The sequence below is a fragment of the Lupinus angustifolius genome, chromosome LG09, assembly GCF_001865875.1.
Source record: "Lupinus angustifolius cultivar Tanjil chromosome LG09, LupAngTanjil_v1.0, whole genome shotgun sequence".
NCBI lineage: Eukaryota > Viridiplantae > Streptophyta > Magnoliopsida > Fabales > Fabaceae > Lupinus > Lupinus angustifolius.
This window is the reverse complement of record NC_032017.1, coordinates 460870-483119: the sequence shown is the minus strand read 5'-3', so window position 1 is coordinate 483119 and position 22250 is coordinate 460870. Positions and strand designations below refer to the sequence as shown.

Below are 22250 nucleotides of genomic sequence, written 5' to 3'. Positions count from 1 at the left end.
ATATATATATATATATATATTTATTTGTGTGATACAAATGTAATGGGTTAAAGTGATTTAGATAGGAAAAAACAATGGGATGGGCTGTCTCTGCATGGAGTAATAAGGAAGCTCATTTATAAATAAATATAGATATAGAAGAATAAATATATAGGTATTGAATAGTTAAGGATAATCGATAATATCATTAATATATTTTATTATAAATATGAGGACACAAAAAAACTGTATTTTTCATATTTAAAAAAGGGAATGAGAGTGAGTTATTCAGTCAATGTATTGAGTGAGTCAAACTAATAAGTTATTAGCTATCATGCTTCAATTTTCGGCTACGTGAATTGGAAAAGTAAATTGGTTTACAATAATTTTTTAAAAAACTTGTTATTCTCCAAATTTAAAAATATTATCCTCAAATAAATACATAATTAAATAACCAACCATAAAAATTTTAATATTGCAAAATATTACAATTAAGCTTAAAACTTAATTACACAAGTAAAATGTTGTTACAACATAAGTTAATAAATAACAAAATAACTTTAATTAAGTTGAGAATACCATATTTTTATTTCAAAATGATATCGTTTTGATATTTTTTCTTAAAAAATTAACTGACCAATATAATCACTAATTTTGAATTTAAATCAATTGAGTCAAACAATATCATACTGTTTTTGACACAAAATTAATCAATCCAATCAAATATTAAGTTCATGATCGAATTAATCGGTATAAGTCAATTTTTATAAGAATGAATTCCATACATTCTCATAATTCTTTATTTGAGTTGGATTTTGGTCATGAAGTTGATGATATGTTTTACAGGATTAGAAAATAGCAGTGAGACAGTTGTGTAATTCAACTTTTTATCTTTAATGATATTTTTGGTAACATCTTTTAATGATAGCATACTTATGAAAAAGAGTTGAAATGAAACCATTAATATTAGAGAAACAAAATCTATGGACCGATATTATAAAAAATTCGTATATCATTAGTGGCTCAGTACATCATTTATTTTTAATTATCATTGATTCTTTAAAAAATAATACAAATAAATAGTGAATAACAATTAATTATATAAATCTTTACACTAATATAAAGATATTATTCTTTACATTATATCAATGGTTATAAAAAAACTCAATTACATTACATTTGCACATATCTTATTCTTTGATTGACATATTTTTAGGTGAAATAAAATTCTAAAGTAAAATTGTAATCTCAATATAAGTAAAAGGATATTCTTTTACACCATTTCAACTCTAATATATGACTTATATACAAAACAATATTTTTATTTAATAATATATTCTTTGACTCTATTAATTATAGTTTCCATTTATACTTTGTTTCCTTTAATGGTATCCTTTGTCAATTGTCGTATACATTTTTTCTTTATCAAATCTTCCATTTATTCACAAAAATAACCATCCAATAATATTTTTAGTAAACAATATCAATTCATTTTATTTTATAAGATATTTACCATATTTATAAATGGTATGCATTGATCTTTTCATTAAAACTTTGAATTATACAAACTCACAATTCTCATATAATCAAACACATAAATATTTTATTGAATCTCTCAATAAACCAAACACACACAAAAAATGAAGAAGCCTCCTTTGAAGAAATTCTATGATCTAATCTGGTTTGTTCTTCTTACCACCTTTGTTCTTTATATATCAATGTTACTCTTGAATTATTATAAACCCTTAAGTAACTATAGAATCTCATTTTTATTTCTCAACAATCATACTCAAGTGCAAAAACCTTCAAAATTTTCAATAAATTCTAGTGAAATCATTAACTATACTAGTATAGTTAATGCAGAAAATATAACTCCTCCACCACCTTTGATTAGAGAAAATATTACTGAAGTTGTTATTACAAAGCCTTCAACAGAAAATTTGGATCCTTGTTCAGGAAAATATATCTATGCTTATGATCTTCCTAGTATATTCAATGAGGATTTGGTTAAGGGTTGTAAATCTCTTAACAAATGGTTTGATATGTGCCCTTATTTGAGTAACTTAGGGCTTGGAAAAAGGGTTATTGAGAAAACAAAGAGAAAAGTGCTTTTGAAGAATAGTTGGTATGTAACAAATCAATTTTCATTAGAAGTTATTTTCCATCAAATAATGAAGGATTATAAGTGCTTAACCAATGATTCTTCTATAGCTTCTGCTATATATGTTCCTTATTATGCTGGTCTTGATGTTGGTCAATATCTTTGGGAATATAATGTAACAATGAGAGATTCTACGCCGAAAAAGCTCGCGAATTGGCTTGGAGAACAAGTTGAATGGAAAAAAATGTTGGGTAAGGATCATTTCATGGTTGGAGGTAGAATTGGTTTTGATTTCAGGAGAAGAACAGAAAACTCATCTGATTGGGGAACAAAGCTAATGTTTTTGGCAGAAACAAGCAACATGTCCTTCTTGCCACTCGAAACGAGTACATACGAAAACGACTTTCCTATTCCGTATCCGACTTATTTCCATCCTTCTAAGGACAAGGAGATTCATCATTGGCAAGAAAGGATGAGGAGAATGAAAAGGACTAACTTGTTTTCATTTGCAGGTGCACCAAGACCTAATTCAACATACTCTATTAGAAGTGTTCTTATTCAACATTGCCAATCTTATAATAAAAGTTGCAAACTTCTCAATTGTTATGTGAATAATCAAAACAAATGTGATGATCCTGTGCATGTTATGAAAGTTTTTCAGAGTTCAGTTTTCTGTTTGCAACCACCAGGAGATTCATATACTAGAAGATCAACATTTGATTCAATTTTAGGTGGTTGTATTCCTGTGTTCTTTAATCAAAATTCAGCTTATAAACAATATTTATGGCACTTACCCAAAAATGGTTCTACATATTCTGTGTTCATATCAGAAGAAGATGTTAAAAGGAATAGAACAATTATTCATGATACATTGTCTAGTTTTTCTAAAAAACAAGTTTTGGCTATGAGGGAAGAGGTTATAAGAATTATTCCAAGGATATCTTATAGAAAACCAGGTTCTAGATTAGAGATTATTGAAGATGCATTTGATGTAGCAGTGAAGAGTGTTCTTGAGAGAATAGAAGGTATAAGAAGGAAAGAGTTCTTGTGAGATTTGAAGGTATAATTATTTATTTTAGACTCAAATTTTATCATTACAAGTTATAGATTTTGTTGTAGATTTTAATAGTTGTATTGTTATGTTTGTTTTTATCTTTGGGTATTATTTACCCTTAACAAGGACAATTTATTTCATTGAAGAAAAAACAAAGTTGTTGAATAATATAGTTTAACTTGCTATGTTTTATGATTTTAGGGTATTATTTTTTATATATTATTATTGTCTGGTTTCAATCGGAATAAGGCTTAGTTGTTGTTGTAAGTTTGAATCATTTTGAAATTTTGTTTCTTTCTTCTTCTTCTCATTATCATGATATAAAACTAGAAAATGAATATATTAATAATAAAGATGGAGTAACTTTTATTGTAGAAAAATGAATGTATATGGAAGACTTGAGAGCCATGAAATATAATTATGAGATGACTCTAAAGCCTTCTATTTTCTTTCATTTCCCTTCAAAACTCAACTCGCTAACGGACTCATAGTTGATTTGTAAATGCGTGAAGAAGACTATTAGAATTCATGTAAGGAAAATTTATCAAATGAAGATTAGTTCAATTCCTCCATAAAGAGAGACAAAAAACTACATACAAAACGATTAGGAAAGATGTAAGATCGTTACTTTATTATTAATAAATCTATTTTATGATAGAATGTTTTGACGTTGTTCGATTCATTCTGTCGACTTCAGTTAATGAAATTTAGATTGTTTGGTGTGATATAAAAACTTAAACTCAAGTGTGAAGTTTAAGGTGCGTTTGGCTGAAATTTTAATTATATATATATATATATATTAGATAAAAAAATTAGGAGAATAAATGATATTTCTATCTATATAATTATTTAAATATTATAATCAAGAAGACAATTAAAGAAGTGTATCACTCGAAATTGAAACTAGGGAAAGGAGCACCTAGAATTTTCCAAATACCAAAATCACCAATTAAAATATATTAAGATGTCCAACAATTTTTTTCCATAAAAATGCTGATTTATTAGGTAAGAAGTTGGACATTAAGATTATTTTATAATTTTACTATTTATGATTTGGATACAAACACACAATTTGAATTTATTTGACACAACTAGTCTAAAAGTTTTATGAAGATTAAAAAATCAGTCAAAGCTTTTTAATTGAATCAAACATGTTTGTTGGTAAAACTAGTTAATTAGCTAGTTGATATCTACAAATGACTTAAAAGCTCATGATTCATAAACTATAATCGACTTATTAAAATCAACCCTATAAACTTTGGCTTTTTTTATATTCATATCTAAGCAAAGAAAGCTATTGAATTATTTGATGAAATAACATCACTTACTAACTTGTATTGTAATATCCTAAAACATGTACTTAAACTTACATAAATGGTGAGAGGATATATGTAGTAGTACCAAAAATTAGTAAGATATTATGTTAAAAAAATCATAGTTAAAACGTGTATAATGAAATGCAAAATACATTTCTCATAGCTGTTTTTGATAAAATATCCACCTCAAGAATAAATAAGATAATATTAAAGGTAAACCCAATGAATAAAACTCTCATATAGTGAAATATAAAGTACTTACATAACTTTATCTCACATGCAAAGAGTAAATGTACCTTTTATAACTCAAATTAAAAATATAGGCCAAATTAGTTTGTGCAAAAATATTTTATTTTTTATTTCTTGTATTAATAGCTACAAGCATGTCATTTTATTTTTTGTTTTTTGTTTCTTACTTTCCAATATATTTAGGAAGCAAAATAAAAAAATTGATGTTTTTTTTCTTATAAATGAGACCAAAATGAGTAATTATTAATAAAAAAAGGAAAAGAGTGTAATTCTAACACATTTGTACATATTAAATTTGTCTTAAGTGGGTTTACGTCATTATGAATAGAATTTTAGTTTGATCAAATTCGAATTGATGACTCATAAACAACTAAACCCAGAGCATATGTTCATATTTTTTTCTTCTATGCATTATTACTCAAAAGGATCATGTTGACAAGCTATAAAAAGATGAGAAAAAAATGTATATTCTGACAATATACGAGTTTTATATATTATTATTGCATTATTCATCATTTATATTTAATCATGATTAACTTTTCAAAAAAAGTAATCTAAATGAATAATGGATTATATACTAACTATATATAAATCTTTACACTAAAATTATATAAATATTACCCTTTAACAAGACATATTTTCTCATTTCCCTGTAATTTGTTCCCTCGCACATAAATACATACCCGTACCCTCTATCTACTCATTTAATATTGCAGAAATACATAAAAATGAGTGTAATTACAAAATAATTACAAAATAATTACAAAATAAAGATTTATACATAATTACAAAATAAAGATTTATACATAATTACAAAATAATTCATCATATTTATTATATTTAAATAGTAGATGATATAATGAAAAACTCTTATATTGTAAATTAGGACCAACTTGTGAGAGGTTATGGCAAGTGCAACACTTGCACAATTAAAAATAAATAAATTCTAATAATCAAGGTATTCATAGTAATGAAATGACCACAATTTCCACCCTGCCTTTGTCAAAAAGTATTCATATTTTCTAGATAAAACACTGAATCAAGGTATATTCCTAAGCCAAAATAATATATGCACTAATGTTTGAGTTTTATACACTTGCACTGTATTATTTATCATTCATGTTCAATCATTAATAACTTTTCAAAAAAAAGTAATACGAATGAATACTGGATGATATACTGATCGTATATAAATCTTTACATCGACAGTGCATAGATATTACAATCAATAATCATGATTCTTAAAGATAAAATCCATGTTATTGTTCTTAGATTCATTTGCAATAGAGTTAAAACCTCTTAAAAACACACCAAGAGAAAGTAGGAACTATAAAGGTTTATGCAATCAAATTCATATCAAAAGGGAAAGACATGCAACACATAGTGATATGTTTCTTATTGTAACATCAGAAAACACAAAAGTTACACAATTATTAGAAAAATGCAGTTCATAACTCAAACTTTCCAAGAAGAAAGTGGTGGAGTATCATCATGCTTCCATGTAGCCATATTACTCACATATCTATCACCTTTGGCAGCAAAGGACTCAAGTTCTGCCAATTCTTCTGGTGTTAGTTTCACAGACAAAGCTCCAATGTTTTGATTAAAGTTCTCGATTTTCGTGGTTCCGGGTATCGGGCACACATCGTCTCCTTGGTGATGGACCCAGGCCAAGGCAAGCTGAGAAGGAGTACATCCCTTCTTCGCAGCTATTTCATTAACCTTCTCAAAGATTGTCTTATTATGCTCCAAGTTTTCAGGTAGGAATCTTGGCAGATTCTGCATACAACACATGGCACATTATATTTAGGTATCAATGATATGGATGCTTAGAAAGATAACAAGGCAATTTTCGCATACATCGAAAGAGAAATCGTAAACTTATCTAGGGAAGCAGCAATAGGCCATAGAATGTTATGAAATCTCTAAAGTTTTTAATGTTCAGTCGCAGTTCGATCAAATAGAATTATTTGTCCCATTATATTGTGTGAATCCGGGACCAAATGTACCACAAAGAAAAGTGGCTTCAATAATATATGCATGTCAGGAAGCATAGGATTCAACTTCAGAAAGATTCATTACATTCTTTTCAAGACATCGAATGTTTTTATTCATGCTCTCTTCTCTCCTTTTCCCGATTTTTTTATGAACAGCAAGTAAAACAAAAAAAGCATTATTTTGAAATCAGAACTAATGAACTCAAGTGCTAAAACTTCATGTCTGACAACTCTACCAACTGAGCTACCTCTTCGGGCCGGACCCAATTCAACAATAATATTAATAGGTAATTTAGTCATTAGTTAGAAGTCAGAAATAATGAAATTGAAAATTCTGAAGACAGCCACAGTTAGAAGTAGATCTCAATAAGTGATTGTCACATTCAAGGTCCTTGAAAATTGAAATAACCTAAGGTACATAAGTATAGAGACCGAGACATGATTATCAAAATGCACATTTAATTGACATTAACATCAGTAATAGGATGGCTTGACACAAACCTTCCGAAAATCATCGTCTGACAAAGTTTCAACTAACTTTGTTCCTGATGATAAGAACCCTCGCCCGAGAGGACTATATGCAACAATTCCAATACCGAGTTCTCTGCGAAGGAAAAATTAGAAGTCATGAAGTTATATGTTATTCATTGCAATTCTATCAGAAATCCCAGAAAGAGAAAAAACGGTAGAAAAGCAAACAATAGGTTTGTATGTTAAATCACACCTGCAAGTTGGAATAATTTCTTCTTCCACGTCTCTTGACCATAGAGACCATTCCAGCTGAATGGCAGTTATCGGATGAACTGCATGTGCTCTTCTGATTGTTGAGGCTGAAGCCTCAGACAGACCAATGTATTTTATTTTTCCCTCCTCGACAAGTTTTTTAAGCTCTCCGATCTTAAACAATGAGAAAAGAAAAAGTTAAAGACATCATACATTTGTATTGTAAAATAGTATGTGAAAAAATAGTTTCTTTTCATATTGTAACATTTGTATCCTTAAATGTAAGGTCCTTTTACCATATTGAATGCTTGTAACAATATGTTACATGGAAATAGACAAAGGTATTTCTAGGAAACATGGGAAGAGTGAAGAGCCACAAGTGAGACATCACGTGAACCAAAACCTTCAGGCATTAGTTTCATGGGTCTTTTCGACTTATAAACACTTTCACTTATCCCTTCATATCCAATATGAGATTTCGCACTTGAATAAACCCAACAATTTCACAGTATTTTATTTCATCTGGCATTACCAAGTTGTCAAAAAAAACACGACAGAGCTAAACCAATATAAAACTTTATCATCTCACAGATTAAGCTACAAATCAGCTAAAGCAATGTCTCATAGAATCACAACTTCTTAGTGAAAACAATGGTTCGAAGGGAATAACACTAAAATTCTTGAATACAAGTATAAACCGGAGAGAGTGAGGTCTTACCGTGACTTCAATTGGCACGCGAGTATCAATTCGATGTTGATAATAGAGATCAATGTGATCAATATTAAGTCTCTTCAAGCTAGCCTCACAAGCAGCTCTGATATACGCTGGATCGCCACGGACCTCCCGTGTTCCTTCGGCAATGTTGAAATTGACCCCATACTTGGTTGCCAATTCAACCTTCTCTCTTACACCTCCTTGTAGAGCCTGTTCCATAAATTCATACATACACACTTGGTTATATCATATGCATACTCAAAGTAATAGAATATACAATATTTGCTATATTTCTATCTATTCAATTCAATTCAGAGTTATAAAGGGAAAGATCTAATTTAGAACCAAAGCTGTGATTCCAAATCAAACATGACTCCATCCTCAAGATTCAAATCTCAAAATTAGCACAAAAGATCTCAAAATCAAACTCTTTTTAAATAGTAAACTTTGAATTCAAGTTACTTTTATCCAAGAGATCACAAAAAAAGACCTTACTAGAACCCCAGAAAGACCAAAAGTCAATGATTCAAATCCTGAAATGTACACTTATTGAGAGGGACAATCGTGAATCCCGAAAGGATTAGTACTCACTTACCCAAAAAAGATGAGGAGATACCCAACAAAATATCACAAAAAGGGGAAATTACACCAATCCAATTTATTCATAAGTCAAACCTAATTTTTCCCTATAGAAAAAACCATATGCTAAACCAAATTATGAAATAAACCAAACCCAACAATTTTGACATGAAAAAAGACAAGGAATGAAAAGAAAAGACAAAAGGGTATGAAAATAAGAATGAAAGTTGGAACCTTTCCAATAAGAAGTTCATTGGTATGAGGACCATAGATATCAGAAGTATCAAGTAAAGTAACACCAGATTGAATAGCATGATGAATAAGAGAGATCATATCAGAGTCTGGTTTAGGTGGACCATAGAAAGCAGACATACCCATGCATCCAAGTCCTTGAGAAGACACTTCCAAACCCTGTGATCCAAGCTTTATTCTACCAACTTTAGACATTGTTGCTGTTCTGTGTATTCAGATGATGTTATGAAAGAAAGAGAAGGGTTTATATGAATGAATGTTATGAATGGTGCTATAAATAGGATAGCATGTTTGTCAACGATTCATGTATATGGTATTTGTGTCCTTGTTTCCTAGAAGGTACCTTACACTGTAACGGATGGAGATCGCATATCTTAAATGATGTTTCATCTCATTTCATGTCACAAATCAATCAGAATGTTGTATTTTATTACTATTAGCACATTGTAGGTCCACCTTTGTGCTACATTCATTAATCGGAAATAGATATACCTTAAACTTTTCAATGTACCTTAAACTTGTTCAATGCACCTATTTTTTTATTTATTTAAAAAGTATAAACATGTTTTTTTTTATATTTTTGTCGGATAAAGAATTTATCTTGTTCATATATATCATATATAGTGAAGAAATCAAGATTACATATTTCTTTAAATTTGAGAGATTTGATTGATTATGTGTGTTTTAAAAGAATATAGTTGACATATCATGACTATTTAGAGGATAAGTTGAGAAAAAAATTGATTCATCATGATTGCTCATTCCTTCCTTCATAGCTATAACAAATTATTATTTCTATATTTTTAAAAATAAAATAAAGAAATCTTAAAAAATAGAACATCACAACATGATCATCTCATGAAAAAATGACCCATCAAGACTCTTCCACTATCCTTATGAGATTATTTATTTTTGTTTAAAATAAAAGAATTTCAAAGAATGAAATTGACGCATCACTATTTTTTAGTGCATTTTTCTAAGAGATCCATGCACTAAAAAGGGAAAAAATTACATACAGCGTCGTATGCTTCAAAAATATTAGTCTCATATCACTTATACATCAAAATATAAATCAAATGTATAATCATATATGTATAGCTCAATGTCGAGATTACTTTGAGTAATATGTTACATTTCAATCAATATAACATGATAAAAAAATTAAAAAAACGTCACTTATGCACATCATGCATCAATAAAAATCATTTCTTACATGCATTTCATGATCTCATTACTAAGAGCATTCATCAATTGAAGATTGATTTTAAGAACAATATTGTTAAATTTGAAAAAAAAAACAATCAATTTTAAAACTGAAGACATTCAAAAAGATAAAAAACTCTCAGTTTGACAAGCATATACTAATCAAACCATATTTAACCTAATCACATCAACCAAAAAACCACACAAATAAACTCAAATAAAACTAATTCATGCCTAACTATGAGATATTTCATTCAGAAATAAAATGTAGGATTATGCAAATAAAATGTAGGACCAAAAAAATAGTTTCACTTTGGACACTTTACAAATGGTGAAGTTCATGCAAATGCAGTGCCTATATTAGCTACTGTTAATCATTTTCTGCTTAATAACAATTGTTGTGTTTTATTCTCAGAGTTCATTCACTACAGTTTAATGTTCATTCTTTCCTTCACCTTTCACAGTTGAATAATGGGAAAATTAATATTTAACTTTAACCCTCATGAAACTGAGAGAAACAACTTCACTACAAAATTCACTGCTCCAAATGGTTCCTAATATTGAAATTGAACTGGGCATAACTTATAATACTAACTGGTGAAGACTTTCACCACCCAACAATAGGTTCAATCATCTGTTTTACTGGGGATCAATGAAAAACAAAATAAGGGTTGTAATTGTTATTGAGTCGAACGAGTTTGTTGTACTAATGCGTCGGTTGCACTTCGTGTTCTTGTCAGAAATGGAGCATAGACGCCTGCAAACTTCCCAAACAAGCCGGAACTAGAACCATTGCTTTTGTTTTCTGCTGCAAGAATCTTTATTGAATCCGCATTACTACTAGAGAAGTTTCTCTCGTCTGAATCCGGACTGGTTTCCTGAAAAGATAGATGCCGAAAAAATAACTGTCAAAAAACTGTAAAGAAAAAAATGATAGGACCATAATGTTCAAAGCAAATGGAAAATACAAATAAATCTTGCAAAAAAACACATCAACAAAAATGTAAAATGGGTTTGGAAGTTTTAGAGAGAATATTCATTTCAATAATAATAATGAACAAAGCAATCTTGTCAACTATGTTAACAACAAAGATATACAGTACCAACAATTATAATAAAAAGCACTAAATGAAAGGGGTTGATCATTTTTTTGGTGGTCAAACATAGCCAAGCATCTGTAAAGGAAGTGTGTAAAAATTAACTATTCCTTCATCGGCTACGGCTCTTTCAATAAAATCTGAATCCATATTATGAGAAAAGTCACAAACCTTGTGAGATCCGGCAGAATATGATGGAGATGGTAGATCAGTTGACAAAGTTGGAGTCAGGGATCCAGTCTGGTGATATAAACAAATAGTAGGAATTAATTAATAACCGGCACAAATGTAAAGGCTAAATATGTTTTATAATATGTTTGGATGAGAAAAGGGGGAAGGGGAAGGTGAAATCCTTGTTTAGAAGATTTTTAGTGAAGGGAGAGGGGGGAAAGTGTTGGTAAAAAGGGAGTGTGAATAATAGTGCTAATAGCCCCATTACTTGATAAGGATATATGATTTTCTGACTATTGATCTAGAACCCATGCTCGGCAGTAGGCACAAAAGGGCATCTTTTGGGCCATGATAATCGAAGAGAAGTTAGGCTCTGGGATCTGACTCTGATACCATATTAATGTTTCGTCTCAAAAGTCAAAACAAATTAGCAATGAGAGTAGTAGTCAACCACTTTAGGGAGAATGAGGTAAGTGATGTTGGACTCGCTTCTCATTATCCCCTTCTTAGATGTTTGTCAGACCAGGCAATGGGTTACATTTGACCCATGATGAAAGGGGCATCTTTTGGCCCGTGACAATCGGAGAAAGGTTGGGCTCTAACCATAATATCATTTTAAGGTTCCATCTCAAAACCAAATGGCATTAAGGGGAGTATTCCAACAGGTATTAAATCAGGCTCATAATATCATTTTAAGGTTCCATCAACAAAACATTAACTCTTTAACCAAATGCTTGTTAAGAAAGACCAAAGATTCCCAAGAAATACTAGCATTACTCACTAGTACTTGAGTAAACTGATATTATAAGCTTCATATAAGTCTTGTGTAAACTGTTATTTAAATATGAGTTTCATATAAGACGTCTTGTGATGATAGAAGTTACCTTTGATGACAATGTAAGAGATGGTGGCTCAATAGATAGCCTAGAAAAACTTGACGGTGTAGGCTGTATAATTCAGATGAGTTAAACACATAAGTTTCGAAGATAAAAAGGGACTGAAATATAAAAACCGATGTTACGGTCTATCTCTGTATTCTTCAGCTGGTAGCTAGTTACATACAATATCAACTTGGCCAATGAACACAATATACTGTAAAACTAACAGCAAAAGTTATGTACTGAGTTATATTCTATAATATTAGCCTTTCTTTTCAAAATGGGAATTGTTGCATAGATAAATAAGGCAGGAAAAAGAAAACACTTACCCTAGAAGAGGGTGAAACTGGTGGTAGTTCAAGGGCCGGTTTGGAAGAACTGGATGAAGATGCCTATATAATTAAAATATAGTATTCATATGGCATTTAAATGGAAAGACGATAACGAAGGCAGATCTGAAATTCCGATTTTGAAGCAAAGCAAGACACACTATATTATATAATAAGAAAGTTAGATCATGCCTGAATATACTCTGGGGTTCTCCTTTTCTCCATGCTCAAGGTAAATTGACACAACTTGTTTACTCCTTCAGTTGTGGCAACCTAAGCAGATAGAAAAAGTAAATCATTGGCGCAAACAATATCATGTCCCATAAATAAAAACAAAATGTTTAATTAAATAATACGCGGTAACTTCAATGTAAATGATTATACCTGCTTTCCTTCTATTTCTTTGATTTTAGATTCCTGAGAAGCAAAGTAGTTAGGTTTAAGTTAAACATCCAGCAAAAGATTTATACGAAAAAGGAGAATTCTTGCAAGCGATTTACCAGAACATGTACTGCGATACGAACAGACTTGAAATCTCCACTAATTGTATCTGCTTCCTGTTGTATTACGGAGACCTAAAACGGAAGGTATTCTAATGTTAAAAAACAAAAACACCAAATTATACATCCTAAATTCATTACCCACCTCCTCCCTGGTATGTTGACTAAGGGCAGCACATTCGTCTAAACTTGTATCCAAACCATTCATTCTTGCAGATAACTTCTTCTTGGCATCCTGAAACCATGCAAATAAGTAAACAACCATTCTCCATCATTCAATGGTTAAACAAACGTCGGCATTATTCTCATTTTCTAGAGTCGGAAAAGTAAATTGAGTAGAATGCAAACTTCAAAAGACCATTGTATAAGACAAGAAAACTCTATCCTCAAAATTAATCTTATTTGAAATACCGGAAAGAATCACTTTTTAATAATGGAATGGAACCAATTATAATGCTGAAAAGAATAAATTTAAGATATGCATGTAACCCAGTCAGAGAAAATATCTACAGGAATAAGATTAATTCTTAGAAGCAAGAGAGAGAAATCAAGATGGAAATTTTTTTAATGCTGTTATGGAAAAAGAAAATCAATTGGTGACTAAGTACAAATCAGCTACAGTTCAAATAACTGTTGTTTCTTCTCTCTGACAAATTAGAGATTGATAAACTACTAGTAAGTAGTAACCATGTTCATAGAACAATTTAGTCATCCAAAAATATCACAAATGCTGGGTTTTCACAGAATATAAGGACTGAATTTTTTTACCGCAATTGACTCATGAAGTTTCCCCAGCTGATTGCCTATAGATGTGCTAGCATCAGATAAACTACGCTTTGTTGCAAACATCAAATCAGGAAGTTTCCATCCCTGCAAACATACAAATACCATAAAACTCAAACATCTCCATGGAGAGAGACCAAATTAGGAGAAAAGAAGGTAAGTTTATGGTAAGTGATTAGGTGGTGATTAACTAAAATTTAGAATATGCAGTATTTAGACATTAAAAGTGTGTGTGAGGGGGATCAAATTATGACAAAAACTAGAGATTAAGTCATTGAGCATCTAGCTGTTTTGGCATAAAAGTTTAGTATAACGAAACCGATGCACGCTGAAGGGCCTATGCACAAGAGAGCGCAGACAAGCTTTCCAGACTATATGGTAATTATATATGTAGTTTGTGCCATTATCCCATTAACTTTTTTATTTGCACCCATAGTTTTAAGAATATTTTGGTACACGGATTTTGCCTTTAGACCAAAATTGCTGGATCTGTCACCGTCCATTCTGCTCTAAATTACATGGAAAATCATGGTAGCAACATGATTTGGGCTCCAAACAAAATAAGAAAGCTTACTCTTAGACTCTAAGTAAAGAATGACGAATGCAGTTTGCCTATGTTAAATTTAATATTAGATCAATTTCTCATACAGAAAGCAATGACAGCAACTCAGGCAGCCATGAATGCCATTTGAACAAATCCCAATACAATTGAAAGAGAAAGGCATACCTAAAAACCTTACATATTTAACACATGCTTGAGACTTATCATGTGGATATATAGCATATAACACTTGTTCAAAACACTAAACACTTGAATTAAGATTTCAGTTACACAAGCTTCTGACAAGAACATATCTTAGAGCATACAGTTAGATAAAGCAACAAATTCTAAGAGAAAAAGACATTACCTTCCACCAAATGTACCCATATCCTGCCGCAACAATAATGATCACTGTTACATATTTTCTTGGACCTGCGCATAGCCAAAGCAGGTCAGAAATAACAAAAATAAGAAATGAGGAAAATTAGCTTGGCTTACAGAAAGTATGGACACATCCGACAACTAAGTTTGCAAATTAACATGGCATTTATTAAATTCCTGAAGAAATTACAAAAAGCCCTTTCAATATGTAAAAGAAAGTAGCTAACAAAAACCTGATCCAGTTGTATTTACAATAGTGATCGATCTATCTCTGTGAAGGAGTTGTAGCTGCTGCCGAAGGCTGTCAACCTGTAGATCAAACGTTTAATATGCATTTTCGATTACCTCATATTGCTATATAATTAAGAAAACAACAATTGTTTTCATAGCTAAATCAATGGGGGAATATAATAATTTTTAACTCTTTTTGTATAAAGTATAAAATAAGGTAATGCGGCTATTCAATTCCTTGAAGGTGAGAAGAAAAAATTTATAGCTAACATCTGGAGTGGAGAATTATGTACACTACAGCTTCTTATATATTGTCTGCACACCCTTCTAACATCCTTTTTGCAGATACTATGTATCAAACATAAGCAATTAGATGTTTGAGTATAGATGGTAGAAGAGCAAGGCACAAAATATATATTTTCCATTAATCACAAGAAAATTTACAATCCCTAACTTCTTAGCTAAATTCGTGAGCTTTTTAATATCATGTAGTATTATTACCTATGAAGCACAGAGACAGACAAAATTCTAAAAGCTGTGGGACATGGACGGAACATATTTATGTATATAAAATTGAAAATCACAGAGAAGAGATTCATAATTCATAGTACCATAGCAAGCCATTACGTGTTAACAAGAGTTGGTGTCTGACACATGACATGGTACCAAAAATATTATGTCTGTGTCCTGTAGATTAGTTAGTACTAAATATTATGATCATAACATGAGTTTTAGAGCCCAAGAGCAGAGAGAAAGGGATGAGAAAATGAAGGAGAATGTGTGTGTGTGTCAGAGAGAGAGAGAGTCTAGTAAATCTATATCAGTGTCTAGAACACTGTAAAAGCTTAACTACCCGCCTTAACAAATAACCGGTAACTCCTAGCTACATTGACAAGTAAGCATTTCATAAACCGGCAAAGTAAATTAAGTAAGGCAGCATGTGGGATGAGACTAGACTTGGTTGTGCTGAAAATCACTCACAATAAAAATAAAAAACGATCCTGAAAAGAAAACAACAACAACAACATGCAAACCTGAGCCAACAAAGCATCGTTGTTTGGTTTTTTAACTGCTGGAGCAGAATCGTTGCTTGTAATTGGCTTCAAAACAACCTAGAATCCAAAAATAAAATCAGTCTAGAATCATCATGTAGCATGTATCATTAATGACCAAGAATATGAGACAGCTATCATTTACTCAATAAGTATTAATGGAATTGGATCCAAAACCAATATATCATAACAACCACAATATTTTTTCACTCTTTTTTACAGTAGATTTCCTAGCCAACATTCACTACCATAGAGCATCATTGATCTTAAATTTATAAAAACTCTTCAGTTTGGTAGACAATTTTTGTATATAACCACCGGTATCCCATCACTCTATAGGCAAGGAACTAATCTCCTTCGGAGTGTGTCTGTCCCTCTCAAAAACTATCACTCCCGGGAATCTAACCTTTGACCTTTGGCCTAATACGATATTTGAGGATCCGGTGGGGCGTTACACCACTAAACCAACGCCTCATTGGTGAGTTTGGTAGACAATTTATGATCACAAATTACACCTAAAGCATTTATATTATATACTTCAGACACTTATCTTGCTACATCATTGGTACTTAGTGGATGATGCTCCCAATACCACCGGATGGAATCTAGGTAGGGGTACATGTACGCAACCTTACCCACAAAAGCAAATAAGTTGTTTCCATGATTTAAACCAGTGACATCCATGTCACACCGAAGCGTTACCTCATTTGTCCAAATCCCTCAGAAAAAACAAGAGGGTGTTGGGCTAGGCACTCGACAACTAACTAAAAACTTTGTCGAATCTTCTTAACGTAGATCACACCGGTAAACAAAAAAACATATGCAATTTTCCTCCACGATAATAAAAACACAACCATGAATCCTCAAACACACTTACATTGAAAAATTGATATGGTTATACCCAAAAAAACATACCTTGAAAGCACCGGAGAGTAAACTAGAAACATCTGGCAAACGCCCTTCTTTTGCAATCACTGAACCAACAATACCTACAAACACAAACCACAAAGATTCCATTTCACATAGGCACTTATTTCCTATAAAAAAAATCACAGTGTAACCCTACTAATGCAAAAATTCCACTTCAAATGTTTTAAATTACACCCCGCAACCACAATTACAATTTCAAAAATCCCCACAACAACATCACAACCGCAATTGAAGCCACAATTTAAAAACTACTCTACCTTAATAATAATAATAATAATAATAATAATCAAATAAAAAATTTTACAGTGTAACCCTACTAATGCAAAATTCTAGTTCCTATGTTTTAAATTGCACCCCGCAACCACAATTACTGCTTCAAATATCTCCACAACAAAATCACAACCACAACCGCAATTGAAGCCACAATTTAAAATCTACTCTACTTTATTAATAATAATAATAATAAACAAATAAAAATTAATTTTTTTGTTATGGGTATGAGTGAATGAAGAAAAGGGAATAAACCTGCACCAAGGAGAATGGTGAGTTTTCCGAGTGAAAGAGCCATGTTCAGAACATTTAGAGCGAAACGGCAGCGTTTAGCGATGTGCGATTGCAACAACAATGCAAAACCCTTGCTGCTACTATTACTACTCTTTTTTCTGAATCGAATCTGATTTTTTTTCCACTTCATATTTATAAAGAAGATAAAGTATTTTATCATATTAGTAGATAATTTATCTTATCTTTTTCAACAAATAAAAGTATATATATATTGTTTTATTTATTTTTAGAAATATTTTTGTATAAAACAATTAAATATGACACATAATTTTAGTAAAAAAAATGAGATAATTTATCTTCTTATATTAAAAAATATTTTATTCTAATTAGTACATTACTTAGGATATTCTCTAAAGTCTCACATAAGAATTTTGCATCCAAACTTTCAAATGACCTTTTAGGTTACAATGGTTTAATTGAATTTTTAATATTTTAATAATTAAATATTTAGGGGTGACTATGGTTTAGGACTTTAGGTCTTTGTATAAAAAATATTTAATAGTTATTCGCAATAATAACTTATGGGTTAAAATGAGTATAATAATACTCAGTTTACAAGTATTCACATACTCATAAACTATAAAAAAAGGAAACTGATATAATTTTCTCTTTCCTATTTGGTCTTTAACCCTTTTTAATTTTTACAAAAATATATAATCATATGTAATTACCACAAACATATTAACCACTCTCTTACCTTAATTTGACAATTAAAAAATATGAAGAAATATAATATATAGTACACCAAATAAAAATTACAATATAAACTACATCTACTACAAAAAATAATTTGATTCACAAAAATAAAATATATAAAACTTAAATCTTTGACATCATAAGTAAAAATATGGACCGACAAGCACGATGTGTATGTCGTCACACTAGTATTCATAAATTTATTTTTAAACTTGATACTTTATATATATTGTATCTTCTTTTACTTTAACTTTAAGATTATATATAATCTATTTAATTATTATTTACTTTTAGTAATTGAAATATAGTGACAAATTTAAATATATGTTTGTTATTATTCAATTTTTATATATTTCATTGGAGAACTATAATATATTTTTTGTGTTTAGTGTACTTTATATTTCAATTTAAGGTGATAACGATGGTTAAAGTATTGGTGATAGTTATCTAGGATCTTATCATTTTTGGTATGTGCTTAGGAATAGTGTCTGATCCTTCCTATTTAAGAGTATGTTATTTTGATCTAAAGCTAAAAAATATTATCTACACTTATCTTTAATCAAATGTATAAATTTTTACTTTTTTTAGTAAAAAATTGGATAAGTTATTTGAAGGTATAAAACCTTCACAGAGACTATCTGAATTTATAAATTGTTGCATTTATTAAAATAGTTGAGTTTTTGTTAGTCGGCTAGTTAATTTGGTTAGGGTAATTAGTGTTTTATTCCCTTTATATAGATAATTCAATGTAACTTTGGAATTCAATTCAATTCAATAACATTTTCTCATTCTTTTTTGTTCATCAAGAATCTCTCTTATTCATGTCTACTACCATTTTAACATGGTATCAGAGCTAATTATTTATCTTTGATTGATTGTTTCCGCTTATCATACTTCATTTCCAAGATTCATCAAAAGTTCAACAAAGAATCATCAAGAATCTAGCCAATAAATACCATGCATTTCTTACATCTGAAACTATCATCAAGCAAATTTATCGTCTTCTAGGCTTCGGTTTAAACAAGTTGTGCAATGGATGAGAAGCATAACTTCCACAACGTACAACTTAGTCTCAAGTTCCTTGTATCCTTATTGAAGAAAAAAATAAGGAATTGAGGCAACATTTTCAAGTTTGGATGAGGGCATTTTCAATGACATGTTCATCTATTACCCTCAATTATTTCTCATTTATTTATTACTCTAATTTCTTTACCCCTCTTTCTCTCATTAAACACACAACATTATAGTGTGTAATTTTTTCCTCATTGAAGCAACATATAAGGATCAAGATTAAGGTTCATTTATTTTCTCTCTTTCATCCGTTATGATTGGTTTGCTTCTGTCAAATAGATGGTTAAGCATAAGATGAAATTGCTTTGACTTTTAAGATGGATTTGGAGAAAGCATATGATAAAGTTAATTGAGAGTTCCTACAACATACTTTAGTTAACTTTGGACTCCCTCCTATTACTCTGAATCTTATTATGTGGTTTATCAATTCTGGAGGTATGTCATTACTCTGGAATGGTTCTTGATTAGTGTTAAAATAGTTGAGCTTTTGTTAGTCGGTTAGTTAATTTGGTTAGGGTAGTTACTGTTTTCTTCCCTTTATATAGATGATTCAATGTAACTTTGGAATTCAATTCAATAACATTTTCTCATTCTTTCTTGTTCATCAAGAATTTCTTTTATTCATGTCTACTACCATTTTAACAAATTTGATGGTTGAAGTTTGTAATTGAGTATAATCAATTCATGAGGAAAGTACTAATAATTTTTATGTTACTTGAAGTACTAATAATTTTTATGTTTTTTTATCGGCAATTGTTAGTATGTTAGTTGTTAGTATTTTGTTGTGGGTGAGACTCCACCCTCAACCTCCTACACCCCTTACCATCAAACCACCCTTATAACTCCCATTTTTTGGGATGGTGGGACTTGGACCCATAACCTCCTACACTTCATTCCTTACGACCGCCATCTTCACCATGAAATGTATTGATGTAGTGTCTTTCGGACTTATACTTGTAGATTTATAATTAGAAGCTTGCATAATAGTGTTGTTGGAGCTGAAGACTAATCAGGAAAATATAATAGAGAAAATGACCAAAAATTTAATGTGGTTGGCAATTTGTCTACGTCCACGACTGAAAAGTAACAAGAATATTCCACTATGATAAAAAGAATTACAAGTGTTTCACTCACTTCCCAAAACTCAAGTACACCAAAATTCACTCTCACTCAAGTATTTCTCAAACACTCAAATATTTTTCACAATATAACAAGAAGAGAGAATATGCACCGAGCTAAGTATTTGGTGTGTCTTACGATGACTTGGAATACTCTAATTTATAACCAAAACTCTTGAAGATTATGTAGCCCAAAGAAAAGAGCATTAATGTTGGTTTCACCATAGTCACTTCTTTTACTTGGCTAGAAATTCTCCCTTTCATCAATATGATCTTTAGTCATTTTCTTTTTGTTTGGCGCAAAAAAGTTTTTTCGTTATCTTTTTCTTTTAGCTAATATTCAATAAATAGGATTAGTCATTGATGGTTGGCTAGTTGGAGGCATAATAAACTAGTTATTTTCTTATTTGTTTTGAAAATAGTTGAATTTGTTTCAGAATTTTGTTTAATAGAATTAGATCTGAATTTGTTTGTATTTTGTACTATTATTTCCTCAACCTTTGGATATGACTTGTTTTAGATTGCGAAATAGAATTATGCATTTGAATTGTAGTTGAAATGGTAGTAGAAATGAATAAACAATGTCTTAATCATAAAATACAATTTGAACTTTAAATTTTTGCGGGATTTTCTAAAAGAAAATAAGAAAACCACCAAATCAAACCATTCATAACTAATTTAGTTCAATTCGATTCCTACAATAACATTTACAATTAACCAAATTAAATCAAACCATATTCTTATATTCAGCTCACTCTCTAAATTACAACGAAAATCGAACTGAATAAGAGAGTCATTACAAGAGATACATTTGGTGATGAAGAGATGATTTTATTACCCATTTAGGTATTCAAAGGATGATGAAACACATTAATTAAGTCATGTACTCTTGGACATGTACACAACGTGTCAGACTCCTCTATATTAATAGAGAAGTAAGTGCAATTTTTCCCTTTAGTCTGAAGGGTAAATTTGTCTTATCATAATAAATATAAGGGTATAAGTATAAAAACATATAACATTTTCTTTGGTTTTTGGCATCACTTGTTCATATTAATAAGGAGTAATGAGATAAGTGTAATATTCAATTATTTTTTAATTGTGCCGTATTAACTAGGCAATACTTAAAAGGAAACAAGTTTATCTTAATTCATAAAATGAATTAGAATCAATAATAATGTTCTTCACTAAGTAGCAATAAGGTATGAAATGAGTTTACTACCTAAATATCATACTATTGAGGGATAATAAATTTAATGTATAACAAATTGATTCCAAATACTATTAATATAAGAAATTGATTCTAAACCATATTATCATTAGCAACAACATTCTACCAACAATATGTTGGTTCCGTGATGTAAGATTCTGCTAAATTTTTAGAATGATTAAGAGGTTAATAATTCGATTTATATGACATTTATTGAGAGAGACAATCACACACTCCATAAATTGTTTGTTTTGTATTTGGAACATTATAGCATGTTGGTGAAAATAGAATGAAAATGTTATTTGCACATAATTATATCATCTCAATTAGATCTAGTTTTTTTATTTACACAAGATTTCTTATTTTCTTCCAAAACTTTTGATGTTCAGAGTTAACATATAGTTTAAGAAGTGAATACGACTTCACTAAAACATTCTTATTAATTTTTTTTGGAATAAAAATATTAAGAGAGTAATTACTAAAAAAAAGTAATACATTGAAAAGTAGAGAAAAAAAAAATCAAAAAATAG

At 30.2% G+C, this 22250-nt stretch overlaps 3 protein-coding genes across 3 annotated transcripts; 1 reads left to right on the top strand and 2 right to left on the bottom strand.

Annotated features, from left to right (window-relative positions):
* On the top strand, nucleotides 1591-3135 carry LOC109356441 (probable xyloglucan galactosyltransferase GT12). Its single transcript, XM_019599762.1, has 2 exons — nucleotides 1591-1788; nucleotides 1924-3135. The coding sequence occupies exons 1-2, from the start codon at nucleotides 1620-1622 to the stop codon at nucleotides 3129-3131; spliced, it is 1377 nt and encodes a 458-aa protein (XP_019455307.1). The 5' UTR covers nucleotides 1591-1619; the 3' UTR covers nucleotides 3132-3135.
* Nucleotides 5977-9201, bottom strand: LOC109356568 (probable aldo-keto reductase 2). Its single transcript, XM_019599950.1, has 5 exons — nucleotides 8948-9201; nucleotides 8138-8344; nucleotides 7421-7593; nucleotides 7198-7300; nucleotides 5977-6478 (listed from the first exon to the last, which is right to left on the bottom strand). The coding sequence occupies exons 1-5, from the start codon at nucleotides 9158-9160 to the stop codon at nucleotides 6155-6157; spliced, it is 1020 nt and encodes a 339-aa protein (XP_019455495.1). The 5' UTR covers nucleotides 9161-9201; the 3' UTR covers nucleotides 5977-6154.
* Nucleotides 10598-17730, bottom strand: LOC109356565. The gene is made up of 14 exons (XM_019599948.1): nucleotides 17587-17730; nucleotides 17047-17120; nucleotides 16114-16191; nucleotides 15082-15157; nucleotides 14835-14899; nucleotides 13912-14013; nucleotides 13289-13378; nucleotides 13144-13218; nucleotides 13028-13060; nucleotides 12836-12916; nucleotides 12644-12706; nucleotides 12321-12383; nucleotides 11437-11505; nucleotides 10598-11046 (listed from the first exon to the last, which is right to left on the bottom strand). The coding sequence occupies exons 1-14, from the start codon at nucleotides 17627-17629 to the stop codon at nucleotides 10849-10851; spliced, it is 1110 nt and encodes a 369-aa protein (XP_019455493.1). The 5' UTR covers nucleotides 17630-17730; the 3' UTR covers nucleotides 10598-10848.

What these genes read in the sequence shown, in the direction of transcription:
- LOC109356441 (XM_019599762.1), top strand. Translation starts at nt 1,620, where the DNA reads ATGAAGAAGCCTCCTTTGAAGAAATTCTATGATCTAATCTGGTTTGTT. An exon ending in TCAAGTGCAAAAACCTTCAA is followed by an intron (nt 1,789 to 1,923) that starts AATTTTCAATAA and finishes CAGAAAATTTGG; the next exon opens with ATCCTTGTTCAGGAAAATAT.
- LOC109356568 (XM_019599950.1), bottom strand. Translation starts at nt 9,160, where the DNA reads ATGTCTAAAGTTGGTAGAATAAAGCTTGGATCACAGGGTTTGGAAGTG. An exon ending in GAAATTATTCCAACTTGCAG is followed by an intron (nt 7,301 to 7,420) that starts GTGTGATTTAAC and finishes TTTCCTTCGCAG; the next exon opens with AGAACTCGGTATTGGAATTG. An exon ending in CAGACGATGATTTTCGGAAG is followed by an intron (nt 6,479 to 7,197) that starts GTTTGTGTCAAG and finishes TGTTGTATGCAG; the next exon opens with AATCTGCCAAGATTCCTACC.
- LOC109356565 (XM_019599948.1), bottom strand. Translation starts at nt 17,629, where the DNA reads ATGGCTCTTTCACTCGGAAAACTCACCATTCTCCTTGGTGCAG. An exon ending in AAGAAATAGAAGGAAAGCAG is followed by an intron (nt 12,917 to 13,027) that starts GTATAATCATTT and finishes CTATCTGCTTAG; the next exon opens with GTTGCCACAACTGAAGGAGT. An exon ending in CAGTTTCACCCTCTTCTAGG is followed by an intron (nt 12,384 to 12,643) that starts GTAAGTGTTTTC and finishes TGAATTATACAG; the next exon opens with CCTACACCGTCAAGTTTTTC.